The sequence below is a fragment of the Hoplias malabaricus genome, chromosome X2, assembly GCF_029633855.1.
Source record: "Hoplias malabaricus isolate fHopMal1 chromosome X2, fHopMal1.hap1, whole genome shotgun sequence".
NCBI lineage: Eukaryota > Metazoa > Chordata > Actinopteri > Characiformes > Erythrinidae > Hoplias > Hoplias malabaricus.
The window spans coordinates 14,159,052-14,173,797 of record NC_089819.1 but is presented as its reverse complement, the minus strand read 5'-3'; the positions used below and the strand labels follow the sequence as shown (position 1 = coordinate 14,173,797).

At 41.0% G+C, this 14,746-nt stretch overlaps 1 protein-coding gene across 1 annotated transcript in view; it reads right to left on the bottom strand.

The window, feature by feature from the left end:
• LOC136676368 (NMDA receptor synaptonuclear signaling and neuronal migration factor-like) overlaps positions 1-14,746 on the bottom strand; it is a 134,122-nt gene that overhangs the window by 105,009 nt on the left and 14,367 nt on the right. The window contains exons 2-7 of the mRNA XM_066653317.1: positions 9,736-9,797; positions 8,953-9,350; positions 7,512-7,824; positions 6,898-6,970; positions 5,495-5,500; positions 3,338-3,406 (exon numbers count right to left, since the gene is read on the bottom strand). Of these exons, the coding sequence (XP_066509414.1) occupies positions 3,338-3,406; positions 5,495-5,500; positions 6,898-6,970; positions 7,512-7,824; positions 8,953-9,350; positions 9,736-9,797 (921 nt within the window). The remainder of the gene's footprint in view (positions 1-3,337; positions 3,407-5,494; positions 5,501-6,897; positions 6,971-7,511; positions 7,825-8,952; positions 9,351-9,735; positions 9,798-14,746) is intronic.

Below are 14,746 nucleotides of genomic sequence, written 5' to 3'. Positions count from 1 at the left end.
TGCCATTTATTTTAAATTGTGCATTTGATAAAGCTATAATCCTTTTATTTTTTGTTTATTCCAGCTTTAATATTCTTCATGCACTTGTAGCAATGTGTTCTTATTTGTACAACATTTGTAAACAAATATGTATAAAAGTATGTTTTGATTTCATTAAATGCAAAGACAATTACAGAAAACGCACTTTAAAGATGCATCAATATTACTGGATTGCTACATCATGTGATTATCAAAACAGAATCTGCCTCATATCATATCATCCATCTCATCTAGATATGGGAGGTGGATGGTTGCCCTCTAAAGCTGTGCAGTTACAAAAGGTAGAAATCTGACAGCCACATATGAGCTGCTGCCATGTGGAATAGTGATGTCGTCCAGTTGTGTGGTCTGTTACACTGATTGAAGGAGTCATTGTGCTGAGTCTTGATTTATCTGATTGGACTATTGATCCGCTTACATGAACCCAAACACACAGTAACACACGCAAACGCTCGTATGTAGCTCTAGAAACTCTGGAAGAAATTCATCCAGTCTTGACACATGGTTATCACAGAATTATTTTTTTTAAAGGCAGGATGCATGGTTAGATGCTTGTTGCTGTTTTTGTTTGTTTGTTTGTTTTTTCACACCTTTGGCAATGGGACTGAATTCATTCATTCATTCATTATCTGTAACCGCTTATCCAGTTCAGGGTCGCAGTGGGTCCAGATCCTACCTGGAATCATTGGGCACAAGGTGGCAATACACCCTGGAGGGGGCGCCAGTCCTTCACAGGGCAACACACACACTCACACCTACGGACACTTTTGAGTGGCCAATCCACCTATCTACGTGTGTTTTTGGACTGTGGGAGGAAACCGGAGCACCCGGAGGAAACCCACGCGGACACGGGGAGAACACGCCAACTCCTCACAGACAGTCACCCGGAGCGGGAACCGAACCAACAACCTCCACATCCCTGGAGCTGTGTGACTGCGACACTACCTGCTGCACCACTGTGCTGCCCATGGGAATGAATTGAACCATACGTACATTTGTCCATACAGTGTATTTATTATATCTAAATATTAACTATGGTAATAAAAACTAACAGATGAAATGTTTACAATTTATAATGTGCAGCTAGCATGTGATACAAAGCTGATTTTTATAAGGTAGTTTTGACTCCATTATGATTTAATTTTTATTCTTTAGTATAATAAACACATTCATGTCCAATAATAAAATTTTGTAGGACAAAGCAAATTGCATTTCTATTATTTTGAATGTTTTTAACTTTAAAAAACATTAAAGGACTATATTTGATGCATTTGATTTGGCTTGACATATTTCTCCAGATTTGCGTTTAGAGGAATACATGGAACTAAGGGCTTGCCTAGTCTTCAGCCTGAAGTTAAACCATAACATTGTGTTTTTTCTGCTGTCGTTATGGTTTTATAGTAATACATGTCTACATCTCAAGGCAGTGAAAAAATATACAGACTGAGCATTTGTGTGTCAAGGTAATCCATGTGCGTGTGAATAAAACAATAAAAACCTAACTGATTGTAACCCCTGCAGCAACATCTCTCTGGAATATGCCGTTTGTGGCGTGTCAGTGGAGAGCAGAGTTCTGTCTGTGTGAGTCAGGGGAGACTCATAAGGATAAGGCCTGCAATCACTCTCCTCAACCACCATTTCAAAACCAGACTGCATGAAAATGTACAAAAAAAAGCAGTCACACAAAGCACTGTAGCTTCTGTCATGGACTTTAGAGGCTGGATTCCAGTTGGGACTTAGGGCATCTGCTATATTTACATGACTCCGCCCCTTTCATATTTGGGATTCCGTTCCGTTCAACTCAAATCTTATGATCCAATCCGAACCATTATTTTTCTCTGGGTGACTGTCTGTGAGGAGTTGGTGTGTTCTCCCTGTGTCCGCGTGGGTTTCCTCCGGGTGCTCCGGTTTCCTGCCACAGTCCAAAAACACACGTTGGTAGGTGGATTGGTGACTCAAGGGTGTCCGTAGGTGTGTGTGTGTCTGTGTTGCCCTGTGAGGGACTGGCGCCCCCTCCGAGGTGTATTCCTGCCTTGCGCCCAGTGATTCCAGGTAGGCTCTGGACCCACTGCAACCCTGAATTGGATAAGCAGTTACAGATAATGAATGAATGTTTATGGGATGTTTAGATGCATGTTCACTGTAATGCTGGAGTGTTTGAAAACTAAAATTACAGTTTTATATTTGTCTCTTTTCTTTTTTTTGGGTAAAAAATTAACAAAACCGTTCAACTCAAATCTTATGATCCGATCCGAACCATTATTTTTGTGATCCGTTAAAACACTACTGTTAATATTCAGTAAAGTAATAGAGGGTATGTGGAATGTAACTCAAACAATGAAGTAGCACCAATGATAGCACTGCACGTTAGGGATAAGAAATACACAACAGCTCATTATCTGCATAGGTCCCAAAATAATCACGCCCTCATTCCTCTCACTGACTCAATTACACTGCTCTTGTAGATTTTGGAAAAATTGCCTGGTTGAACAAATTTCATTTGTTCACACACAGAATGCAGATTGTCATACATTAGCTGAATAAGTTCTTCTGCTCCCTCCTGGCTTGTCGGAAGAAACAAAGAACCACTTTCAAATTGAAGTGGCGCTAATCAAGCCAGCTGGAGTGGTTTTATTCAGCAGCATGGAGCTTGGCTTAGGAGCCAAACGCTACAACAGAATAACACCAGGACTGAACTCCAATTGAAATAACTGCCACCAAGTTATGCTGGCAGAGGAAAGGCTCCTGTTCTATTTCTGAGGATGTAGGTTATGACAAACCGCAAGAGTCGATGTACTCAACATGTTCTTCTGAAGCGTTCCTGACTAAACTTGGCATTCCTAAGCCTGTTAGACACAGTGGGAATAGTGTGTGTGGACGGATACTAAGGGGAGCTGAAGGTGATTTAAGGACACCATTGTAAACACAGCATCATATTACCTACAGGGAAATTAAGGAGAGGAAAAAGTGGAAAAATCTAAATGAGGGCATACACGAATATTGTAAGTTTTTAGAGCTTTGTCAGTGCCAAAGAACTTCGTGATCACGGGAGTATTTTCTGTAAAAGTGAGGACATTTGATTGATCCATTTAAATGCACTTCATTGGAATCCTGTTCAAATATTTCTCCTTTTCTTCTTAAAGATGGATTGAAATCTAGAAGTAGGAAAGTTCACAAAACAATGTCTGGAAGTGGGCAGCATTAGTATTAACATGTACTAACATTAGTACGTGTGTGGTTTTGGGAAGAGGGGGTTCACAGCACGAGGACACAGCACAGCACACGCAGTGAACAGTACCTCTCCATCAGTGCGGTGGCCTCCAGCTCTCTTTTCCTCCGCTTTCTCTCAGCAATTCCACGGAAAGCCCTGCCAGGACCGGTCATACTGTTAATGCAAATGGATATGTGTGTGCGTGTGTGTGTGTGTGTGTGTGGGTGTGTGTGTGTGGGTGTGGGTGTGTATGGAGGGCGGTTTAAGGTTAGTCAAGGAAAAATCAAGGGACTGTGTTGTTAAATCTGTGCCTAATCAACCACAAGTCAACATTCTCTCTCTCTCTCTCTCTCTCTCTCTCTCTCTCTCTCTCTCTCTCTCTCTCTCTCTCTCTCTCTCTCTCTCTCTCTCTCTCTCTCTCTCTCTCTCTCTCTCTCTCTCTCTCTCTCTCTCTCTCTCTCTCTCTCTTACACACACACACACACACACACAAACACATATACACAGCCAGGTCTGTAGCAGAAAAACTGAGACAAAAACACCAGCGGGGAGATTCTGTTCAAAGAGGATGAAGAGTTTCACAGTGTGCGTGTGTGTGTGTGTGTGTGTGTGTGTGTGTGTGTGTGTGTGTGCACGCACGTGTGTGTGTATGCGCTTAAACTGTCTATCATATCTCACACACTGAAAGATTGGCTTTGACAGGGTGACAGAAAATATAGCCATCATCATTGACAGTCAATGTCAGAACCAAATCTTTGCTCTCGACAGATAAAGATAATGACAGCCCTGTGTGGTGTGTGTATGTGTGTGTGTGTGAGAGAGAGAGAGAGAGAGAGAGAGAGAGAGAGAGAGAGAGAGAGAGAGAGAGAGAGAAGGGGAGAACAGAAAGCGAGCATGAGAAAATTCCAGAGCAAGTGAGTGAGAGAGAGAGAGAGGTAGAAAGAGAGTGGAGAAGCAGTAGAGAGAGTGCAGGAAAGTAAGGGGTATGAGGGTTAATACAGACAGACTTTAGACCAAAAGTTTCAGCCAAAACTTGTGCGTTTTAGAAAGTGACAGACTGGTGACAGGCAGAGCACAGCAAGTGCAAATATAAGTGACTGACTTTTCTGGGTTATTCACAGCAGCTTCACTTGGGTCATCTTCACACTGTATAAAAACCATATTCGTCTACTAAATATACAACCGCTTTCTAGATTTAAAATATACCCTGAATATTTGGTGCTGGCAGCACCATTAGGTCCCATGTGATGTTTTATCAAAGGTTTTTGGTGCTACAAAAGCAGTGGCTAAGACTAATAACAAATAATAACCACTGCTCCAATACAGTTCATAAACTACACACATGTGCAAACTCTATGACCAAATTGGACTACAATATTAGACAGAAACTCTGCAGACATCTGCTCAGCCAAAGGCTTCTACTCTTCTGTGAAGGTTTTCAGTACCATATTAGAACATTGTGAGCTTTACTGAATGTGAGTACATTTTCACATAAAGAAAGATATATAAATAATAATAATAATAACTAAACTGCATTCAGCCACAGTAGTGGAGCCAGTTACTGAGTAATTATTTATGGATAAACAACACTATGCCAGCTTATCTAAAAGGTACTGGAAGATGCTCCATCACTTCAGAGACCACAGTTCTAGCACCCCACAGTCCAGTGCTGGTTTTTTTTAACTGTTTTTTAATGCTAGGCATTGAGCATGGTGATTATAAGTCTGTGGACAAATGGTGAAGGGTTTTCATTTCATGTTTCTGTGGATGATATGCAACACATACATCAGCAGTGCATGTACAAACGTACACAAACATTTGCAAATACATTGTACTTGTAAATATAATACCGACCAAGACAAGGAACTCAGATTAGCATTTGCCTATGATTATGTGGATGGACGTTCTAAAACAAAACCATGCAAATGTGAGTGTGACATAAAGGTGCTCTGCGCATTATATCACTAAACATTATGATGACATGTGATGATGAGAAAGCATACTCTTCTTTATAAAATCTCCAATTTACACTGTCATTTATCAGCTGTATTCCTTCATTCCTTCAAAGTAAAGAGCAGGTATGGTGCCTAAGATAATATTCCATCAAAACTTCAAACACTCTGTGGTCTTTTTGGCAGAGGGGAGGGGGAAGGTCAGCAGGTAGCAGGAAGCAGGACAGTGGCACAGAGGGACAAAGGGGTAGAACTTGCTCAAACACTCAGTCAAGGAGAAAGAGTTACTCACGATATTCTGTTCAGCCAAAGGTTCAGAAAAGAGGGATGAGGCAGAAGAGAGAAAAATAAAGAGTCAGGTACGACAGGCCATCACCATTCATCACATAAAAACAAAAAGAACAGTGGACTGCTTTAGGAGATTCTCTGATTTAAAGCCAGTCAAGTGCACAGGGTGTTAAATCCTCCCTCATTCTTCATTAAATCATAGAACATTATATAATAGCATACGTTATGTGAAAAGTGCAGTTGTGTTTTCCCTAAAGGTACATTACATTCTCTTTTCCAGAAGGAGAATTGAATATTTGTAATATTTCATTATAGAACTATGTGTATAAATATATAAAAAAAATAAAAATAAAAGTCCTGAAGGTCCTGAATAGGTACAATAATGTTCTCTAAAGGTACTGAATGTGTACCAACACAGTGAGAGCAAAAAGTACCACCACAGTAACTGTTTTTCTGAGAGTGTAATAAATGTTAAGAGTTGGATCAGGCCCAAACTCCTTCCCTCAGCCCTGGGTATATCCTCCAAAATCACGTTACCTCCCTGACTTCACCTACTCTTGAGAGCATTTTGTATTTCAATTATCTACATATTTGGGTAAAAGGAATGAATAAAAAAAACATGCCACAAGAAACAATCAAATTACTCAATAACCGTGTGTACTATTACAAAGAATATAACTATTGTGAACTCTTTTTGTGGAAAACTGTGAAGCAGATTCCCAGTGAAGAAGCAGAAGAAGCTCCATGTATGTCGGTTGAATGCAGCTTGTTTTAGGGCATTTTAGAACACAGATTTTTCATTTTGGAAATAAAGTAATACAAATATCCTCGCTCAATATTAACAAGAAAAATCTAATCTGGCATTTAATCAAAAGCTGTCTGATCAAAGGATTACAGAAACATTAAAGTGTGTTCTGACTTCTGACTGTGGAGTGTTCTGTACACAACAAACAATGGCATATTAAGTGATACAACTAAGGGCTGAAAAAGGACAGCATGAACTATGTTTTCAGCACTTCAGAAGAAAGAAGGAACAAATGTTTATGTCAGGCGGAAGGAACAGATGATAGAGAGAGACAGAGAGAGAGAGAGAGAGAGAAGGGGATGAGAGTGGAGTGTCAGAAGTAGAAAGGAAGACAGTGGCTTAGCAGGGGGCTCAGCTTGTGGGGTCTGTCATTAAGTCATCTAGTGGGCAGGTGATAATTAAGCAGTCAGGCATACAGAAAGCCAGAGCGGGCCAAGAATAACCCAACTATACTATAAGCCAGAGAAAGAGAAAAAAAAAGTCTGTCCTCCCACAACTCTGAGAGTGACTCTGGGTTCCTGAGCCAAGCCTAGTCCTGTAGGGCTGAAGTGAGAGCTGGCAGGACAGCAGGGTTTATTTTGGTAGTGTGATGATATACTCACGCTTGCATTGTGGTGGTTGCAGTCTGGAAGCTGAACATATTCTCTTTGGGGAACCAGTTGTTGGCCTGCTCCTCTGAAATTCAAAAAAAGGACACACATAGGATCTCTCAGTGCCAAAAAACACCATTGCCCCAAAGTTGTAACACGGAAGGAAAAAAGTAAAACATCCTCAAATTTGCATTTGAAAACATTTTGAATCATTCGTGTTTGTCAATCGATTAGAAAAAAATAAGCTAGTGTAGAGTAGCTGATGTGTTCAATAATGTAGAAAGAAAAATAGATATGGGGATTTACTTAGGACACCGACCAAATGGACGCAGAGAGGGACACACTTTTGTTTAAGAAAAAAACTTTAAGCTCTAATTTCTTATTAGGTGAAATTAAGATTTTGCCAGTATTTAAAGGGGCCAATCAAAATGTGCAACTGCAAACATGCATTCACTGGTGAGATATGGTTGTTTTTGATGAAAAAGTTCTGTCAATGAGTTTGACCATGGATAGGTAAACACATGGAAAACTGCTATACAAGTAAGTCAACCACGTGCCTACTGACAAAAAATGAGAAAATGCACAAAGCCCTTGTTTGTCTTTCACCTGTGTCTCCCTCCTCTCACCTCGTTCCTCTGCACACACCCGGTCCTCACTATACATCCTCTCCAGTTTTTTGCGATGTTTGCCTCCGTCTCGGGGGGATGTCTCCAGGTCTAGTGACCGCTGACTGCGGCAGGGCGGTCGGACACAGGCTGTACAGTCTGGAGTGCAGTACTCCTCCCTGGAGCCACTCCTTCTAGAACCCCAGTCCCGGATATTGTGGGCACTGCCCGAGCTCTGCAGGGGCTGTGAGTGGGGTGGGGCCTGCCCATAATGGTTGTGGCCATGGCTATGGTTTCCACGATTATGACTTCCCCGGTGATGGCTTCCACGGGCCTGGAAGGGTATTCAGATACTGCTATTTATTGTTCAATAATAAAAATGATTTGTTTTAACATGTTGATGTTAACCTCGTGTAGAATTTAAATTGTAACATTTTAAGCTATAATTGATATAGCACAAGGGCAGCACGGTGGCGCAGCAGGTAGTGTCGCAGTCACACAGTTTGGGGGTTCAAGTCCTGCTCCGGGTGACTGTGAGGAGTTTGGTGTGTTCTCCCTGTGTCCGCGTGGGTTTCCTCCGGGTGCTCCCTGTCCTCCCACGGTCCAAAAACACATGTTGGTAGGTGGACTGGCGACTCAACAGTGTCTGTAGGTATGAGTGAATATGTGTGTGTGTGTGTGTTGCCCTGTGAAGGACTGGTGCTCCCTCCAGTGTGTATTCCTGCCTTGTGCCCAGTGATTCCGGGTAGGCTCCGGTAAACACTGAACTACATAAGGGGTTACAGATAATGAATGAATGAATGAATGATATGAATGATATTATGTGGATTTATGGTTAAGAGGTTAGTTAAGTGATAGGTCTGTGTTAAGTTGCTCTCCAGCAGTTTAAAAATTATTTTACACAAAGACCTTGGTTTTGTCTTAGTTTGCTATGTTAGAGTGAAGAGTAAATTATTGTAGTAAAAACAAATAAAATTGATTATCATTTTATCACACATACACACACACAGACTCATTAATTCATTCATTGCCTATAACCGCTTATCCAGTTCAGGGGCGTGGTGGGTCCAGAGCCTACCTGGAATCACTGGGCGCAAGGCAGGAACATGCCCTGGAGAGGGGTGCCAATCCTTCACAGGGCAACACACACACTCACACATTCACTCACACCAACAGACACTTTTGAGTCACCAATCCACCTGCCATCTCTGTTTATGGACCGTGGGTAGAAACCAGAACACCTGGAGGAAACCCACGCAGACACGGGGGGAACATACCAAACTCCTCACAGAAAGTCACCCAGAGTGGGACTTTAACACCCACCTCTAGATCCCTGGAGCTGTGTGACAGTGACACTACCTGCTGTGCCACCCACTCACACACACATATTAACATATTTTTATATGAATATTCAATGCAGCGTAATTGAAAGCTGCCACTTTAATTTCTTGAATTCACTTGCCTGTGTTGAGCCCATGGGTCTGGGCTGCTCCATGGCCCCCTTCAGGACCTCAAGTTCCAGGCTCTCCTCACTCCCCCTTGTGGCCAGCATGCCACCCTCTTTGGTGATGGTGTAGACCCGCGGTTTTACTGAACCCTCTGCACACCGAGGCTGCTGCTGCTGGGGAGGCTGGTGCTGCTGCAGCTGGTCCTCAGAGGAAAGGCTACGCTCGGTGGAGAGCCGACGCTTGGAACTACAATGTGCCGGACTGGGAAGAGTGCCCGGCTGAAGCTGCTCTTGGCTAGGCTTGGCTACTGAAGCTGTTCTTGAGTATGGATGCAGGTGGTTATTGTTGTGTAATCGGCTGATGTCTGGAGACTCTGCGTCTTGGCCAATGAAGGTGTCAGACAGCAGGTGATCTACAGGAGAGAGAGAGAGAGAGAGAGAGAGAGAGAGAGAGAGAGAGAGAGAGAGAGAGAGAGAGAAAGAGAGAGAGAGAAAGAAACTGAGTAAATCATCTTCAGAGATGAGTACCATCTTGGCAACAGTTGTTCATGCTTTAAGGAGCCAATAAAGCTCTTCTCTAATGAAAGAGAAATTGAAGAAGGCATGAGACTGGATGGTAAAATGGCTTTGGTTGTGAAGGTCATTTAAATGTTTTGGAGTTACAGCTCCGATTAAAACCCAACAGGAGTATTTAATTCCTGTTAACTCCTGCTATACATAAGTGCATTCATGGATGTTCGATATTCTTGCAAAGAAGGAAATAAAAAGAAAAAACAGGAAAAATATATGTGTTCTAACCTGATCCGTTGCGGTTCTCAGGGTGTGTGTGGGACAGGTATTCTCCAAATGCTCGAGCTGCTCTAGAGAGAGGCATACATAGATCAAACTGAGGACATGCTCAACATGACACTTTTTACATGTTTACATATATTTTATGCATTTTTCTGAAATAAACCACTTTCATGTAACAGGTCAATAGTAGCTTCCAAGCTGTTGATACTTAGTAGCTCCCAAATGACAACAGGCACTGCCCAATCTCAAATAAACCAATGTTACACTGCCCACTAAATCACTTACAGAAACCTAAATACATGAATTTTATTTTGGTTTGGTTTGTTTTTAGTCTGTTCATACTCTGAATTCTGCAAAATACATATAACTGAGAATGTTAACAAAGGTGGAAAATAACTGTGGCCTTTATATTTTAATAATATAGCAAAATTATGAGAGTTGGACAACACCTGAACCCTCAGCCCTATATATACCCTCCAAACTCACGTGATGGACAAAGGTGCTCTCACCTCCGTCCTGTCTATCCAGTCCCATTTTATCACCTTTCCAACTGGAGGCTCGGCTTCATGCACATTCCTAAGCCACACTAAATTCCTGCCCAAAAGTACATTGCCTCCCAGTTTCAGCCTTCAAGGGTGTTGTTCGTACTAGCCAATATCCAGTTAATATAGAAAATATCCAGCAAAACATACAGTTTTCAGTTTACAATGACTTTGAACACCTTCACACATGTTGAATGTAGGGCTGTGCCGTATCGTGTCATGTGCAAAATTTAATGCTAAAAAATTGTGATTATCATGATTTTCTGACTTGTTTACACATCTATCTATCTTTACACTTACATTGCACTTTTCTACATACCCAAGGACGCTTTTACAATCCACACTGCTCAGAACACTCAATCCACACACACACTGGCAAGAAGCGGCAGCCAAATGCGCACAGCGTACTCTCAACCAGGTACGACCGTCCACCTGGAGGACTGCATCGGGCACTAGGGTTTCACCCAGGACAGAGTGCCAATCCATATCTGGGCACACACATTCACTCATACAAACAGACATTCATTCACATACACACTCATTCACTCATACACCAAGATATTTTATTAGAGAGGCCAATTCACCTACCCTCCATGTTTTTGGACTGTGGGAGGAAACCGGAGACCCCGGAGGAAACCCACGCAGACACGAGGAGAACATGGAAACCCCACCCAGATGGGACTTGAACCCGAGATCCCAGCACTGAGAGGCAAACGTGCTAAGCCACTAAGCCACCGTGCAGCATCATTGCAGTTACACATAATATGGCACATATTAATTACGTCATTTAGACGTAAAAATTGGCTCCCAAATAGGACTGACTTCAGTCGTGTGGAGGTGGTTTGTAAATAAAACATCAATATTATAAATATGTTTTATACAATGTCAGAATCTTAGTAAGTTACTGTTGTTTACAAAATAAGCAAATGTTTCTTGTGAATATTTGAATTTGTTAGAGTTGTATTAAAATAAAATGTAATTAAATATAATTTGAATAAGAAATATAATATTCATTTAATATAATTAACATTAATATAACATCTATTTTGATGCAGTCATATATTCTTGAAATTAATACAATTATTTTTAGTTTTTTTCATATCGCCAAAAATATCGTTATTGCCAAAATACCCTGAAATATCATGATATTATTTTAGGGCCATATCGCCGACCCCTAGTTGAATGTAAGATCATATGTAAAGACTTTCATGGTTGTGGTAAACTGAAAAGGAGTTACTGCGAGTAGGCTGTAGCAGCAGCCGAAGTTATAGAGAAAACGACTAAATGTTGCACTAATCTTGTCTGTGTAACAATATCATTGCAGCATTCCAAAGGCTCCAGAAAGTTTTTGTCAACATATATCACTGTAACAGAGTAAATATTATCTTACTGCCCAGCAGTAATTCTTAGGTGAAAAAAAGATGCTGGGAATGACTGCTTAAAACATATTAGATGAACTTCAGCAGAAAAATCTCTGGAAATACAATCTGGTATGATTTGGGGCTCTTTCACAGTCTGCTCATTGTGTCACACAAGAGGAATAAACATGTCCGGACTGCACTTTTGCTTTATTCATAGATTTCATTAATAAGCGATTATGCCTCAGCTCCTTCACATTTTCACAGAATTGGTGGTCTGTCATTTCACACTTACACTTCAGTGTGTAATATAACAGGCTACTTTTATTACTACTCTTCTCAAAAGCCTATTTCCACCGTGTAAATACTGCATTGTGGAATCGCAGTCATGATCTCTTTATGGTACAATTTCCTCTACTGCTCTCTAGTGCATGGCAGTCCACAAGGTCCACAGAGTGGGACAGTACTGAGCTCTCCGCAGCCAGCAGAAAACTGCCCAGCTCAGCAAAATAAGGAAAACCAATAGAAGATAATGGCATGTGTCGTGGGTTCCTGTTTAAACTGGATGACCTGTCTGCCCACACATGGCTGTACGTGACGAAGGAAAGCCCCCATAACACACAGACCCGATTCAATAACAGGTTTACCCAATGGGGCGTGAATCAATAAATTGATTCTAGAAACAAGGAGTACTGCTTTGTCCAATCAGGTCACACAAAAGCATATGGTGGCTGTTTTAGTTAATGGCTAAAATAATGAATGCAGCTAGACTTAATGGATTGCAAACAGGACGATCCAATACAGTGGAGCTACAATATTCACTGGGCTGGAAAGGAGAGGCATGTTTTAAAGGGTATGTGATGGAATATAGATTTCTATCTTTTATTTTTTTAAATAAAGCTGTACACAATATGTAGCTGATGTTATTCCATCATCGTCTGTAACTCCTTATCCAATTCATGGTTGCTGTGAGTCTGGAATCCTTCACAGGGTGACACACACTCACAAATTCATACCTATGGACACTTTATAGTAGCCAATCTACCTACCAATGCGGGTTTATTGGACTGTGGGAGGAAACCTATGCGGACATGGGGAGAACACACCGAACTCCTCACAGACAGTCACATAGAGTGGAGGAACCCACAGGTTCAGTCCCTGTACTGTGTGACAGCGACATTACCTGTTGCACAACAGTGCCGCCCAAGTGGGAATCTGAGTTACCTGAATAAGTAACAAACATAAAACCAAGACAATCATGGTATGGTTATGGTAAAACAATTACTGTTAAATTAAAGGTTTTTACATGTTTTCTATTCATCTGTGGCGTAAAAGCAATGAGTAAATCACCTAGTCACACTGAACTCTGACTGCCTTTATAAAAAAATTGAACAATGGCAATGAAAAATGTATTGTTGCTGTTTGTAGTTATAAAATCTTAACAGAAATAATGATAAATCAACCTCCAAGAATAAAAGATAAAATACAAAAAACTAAATACAAGCCCAGCATTGGATCGCATTCAGGATCATCCAGTTTTTTAAATGTACACAACTCAAGAAAAATGAATGGAGAAGTGATTTATTTTTAAGGAAACCAGGCATAAGAGAGACTGAATTTACACAAGATGTGGAGGAAGGCTCATTACAGTGTGTCCTTGCTTTTATTCCTGCCTCACATCAAACACCAAGGTGAACTGTGCAGTTCAAGCCAAAGGAGGAACTATAGTAAATATGAATTATTACTTTGCTCAGGCCCTGTGACATGATATATGACCAGCATTAGTAGTAAATCCAGAATAGAGTGTGATTGCATGTATATTGTGTGTGGATGTGATGTAGCTGAGGGGTGTAATATATATATACACCACACACACACACACACAAACACACACACACACATACACACACACACACACACACACACACACACACACACACACACACATATAAACTGTTTCATGTTGTTGTAAGAATTTACATGTTGTAGAATATCAGTAGGCTCAAGACAAACAGGACCAAAAGGGAAACACACTGTTCAGACAAACATTTCTTTGGTAATAAAGTTGTAAACCTCAATACAGTTCACACAGTAGAAAACTGAATGATATTATATCATTTCACATATTTGTAGAATGTGTTTCAGCATTGAATTCTCTCCCATTGTTGCTAGCACTGAATTCTGAAAAATGACTGCAGGGCCCACCAGGATGAACTATGTCCTCACTAAAAACAATCTTTCATTTCTATTCCCTTCCAGATGCTTTTCTGTGGTTCAACCCAATGACCTCACACCAAACGCCAGAGAAATGCATAATGCATCACAGAAGCATGCGCATGCATATGTTCTCCAGATTTATCATCTGCAGCATCTCTGCAGCCTCAGAAACATCTGCACATTCCTCCAGTGCTCTCCTTCTTTTCAGTTATATTTCAGTTATAATTGCTTTCATCCTGTGCTGTGGAACATGTGCAAACTGTTTCCTTCAGTTTCTCTCCCTTTCACACATAATACTAATGACAATACCTTCCCACACACACACACACACACCTCCTGGAGGCACATATTCCATATACCAAAACACATATTCATTCACACACATGCGCATGTGCAAACTCGCACACACACACACACACGGAAATTAATCCAAATTGACATTCAGAACTTCTAATCGACATAATCTTGTCTAAATTGATTATATCAACTATTTTTATTCTGTTGTGTACCCACTGTGTGTTCAAGAACTGTCTCTTTAAAACCACGCCACCGAGCTGTAGTCACGTGATACTGCCCCTATCTGCAACATGGAAGCAACTGACCAAGCGACTCTAGACGCTCGTACAAAAGAAAAACAGTGTCTATGATATGGATGTGCTGTGTTTTGACTATAATTAAGACGACAGTGCTCAAAAAGTAGCTACCAGCAACATTAGAAAAAATATCCCAGCTTTAATACTGGAGAATATTTACAGTCCAAGCCGCGTCACTGAACTATGAGGGTCTTAAATACAAAAACAAATTAATCGTTCATTTGTAATTGTGGTAAAATTATTAATCGTGATACCGATTTGTGCTCATATTGCCCAGCACTATTCTACATATTAACTACTTTCACAC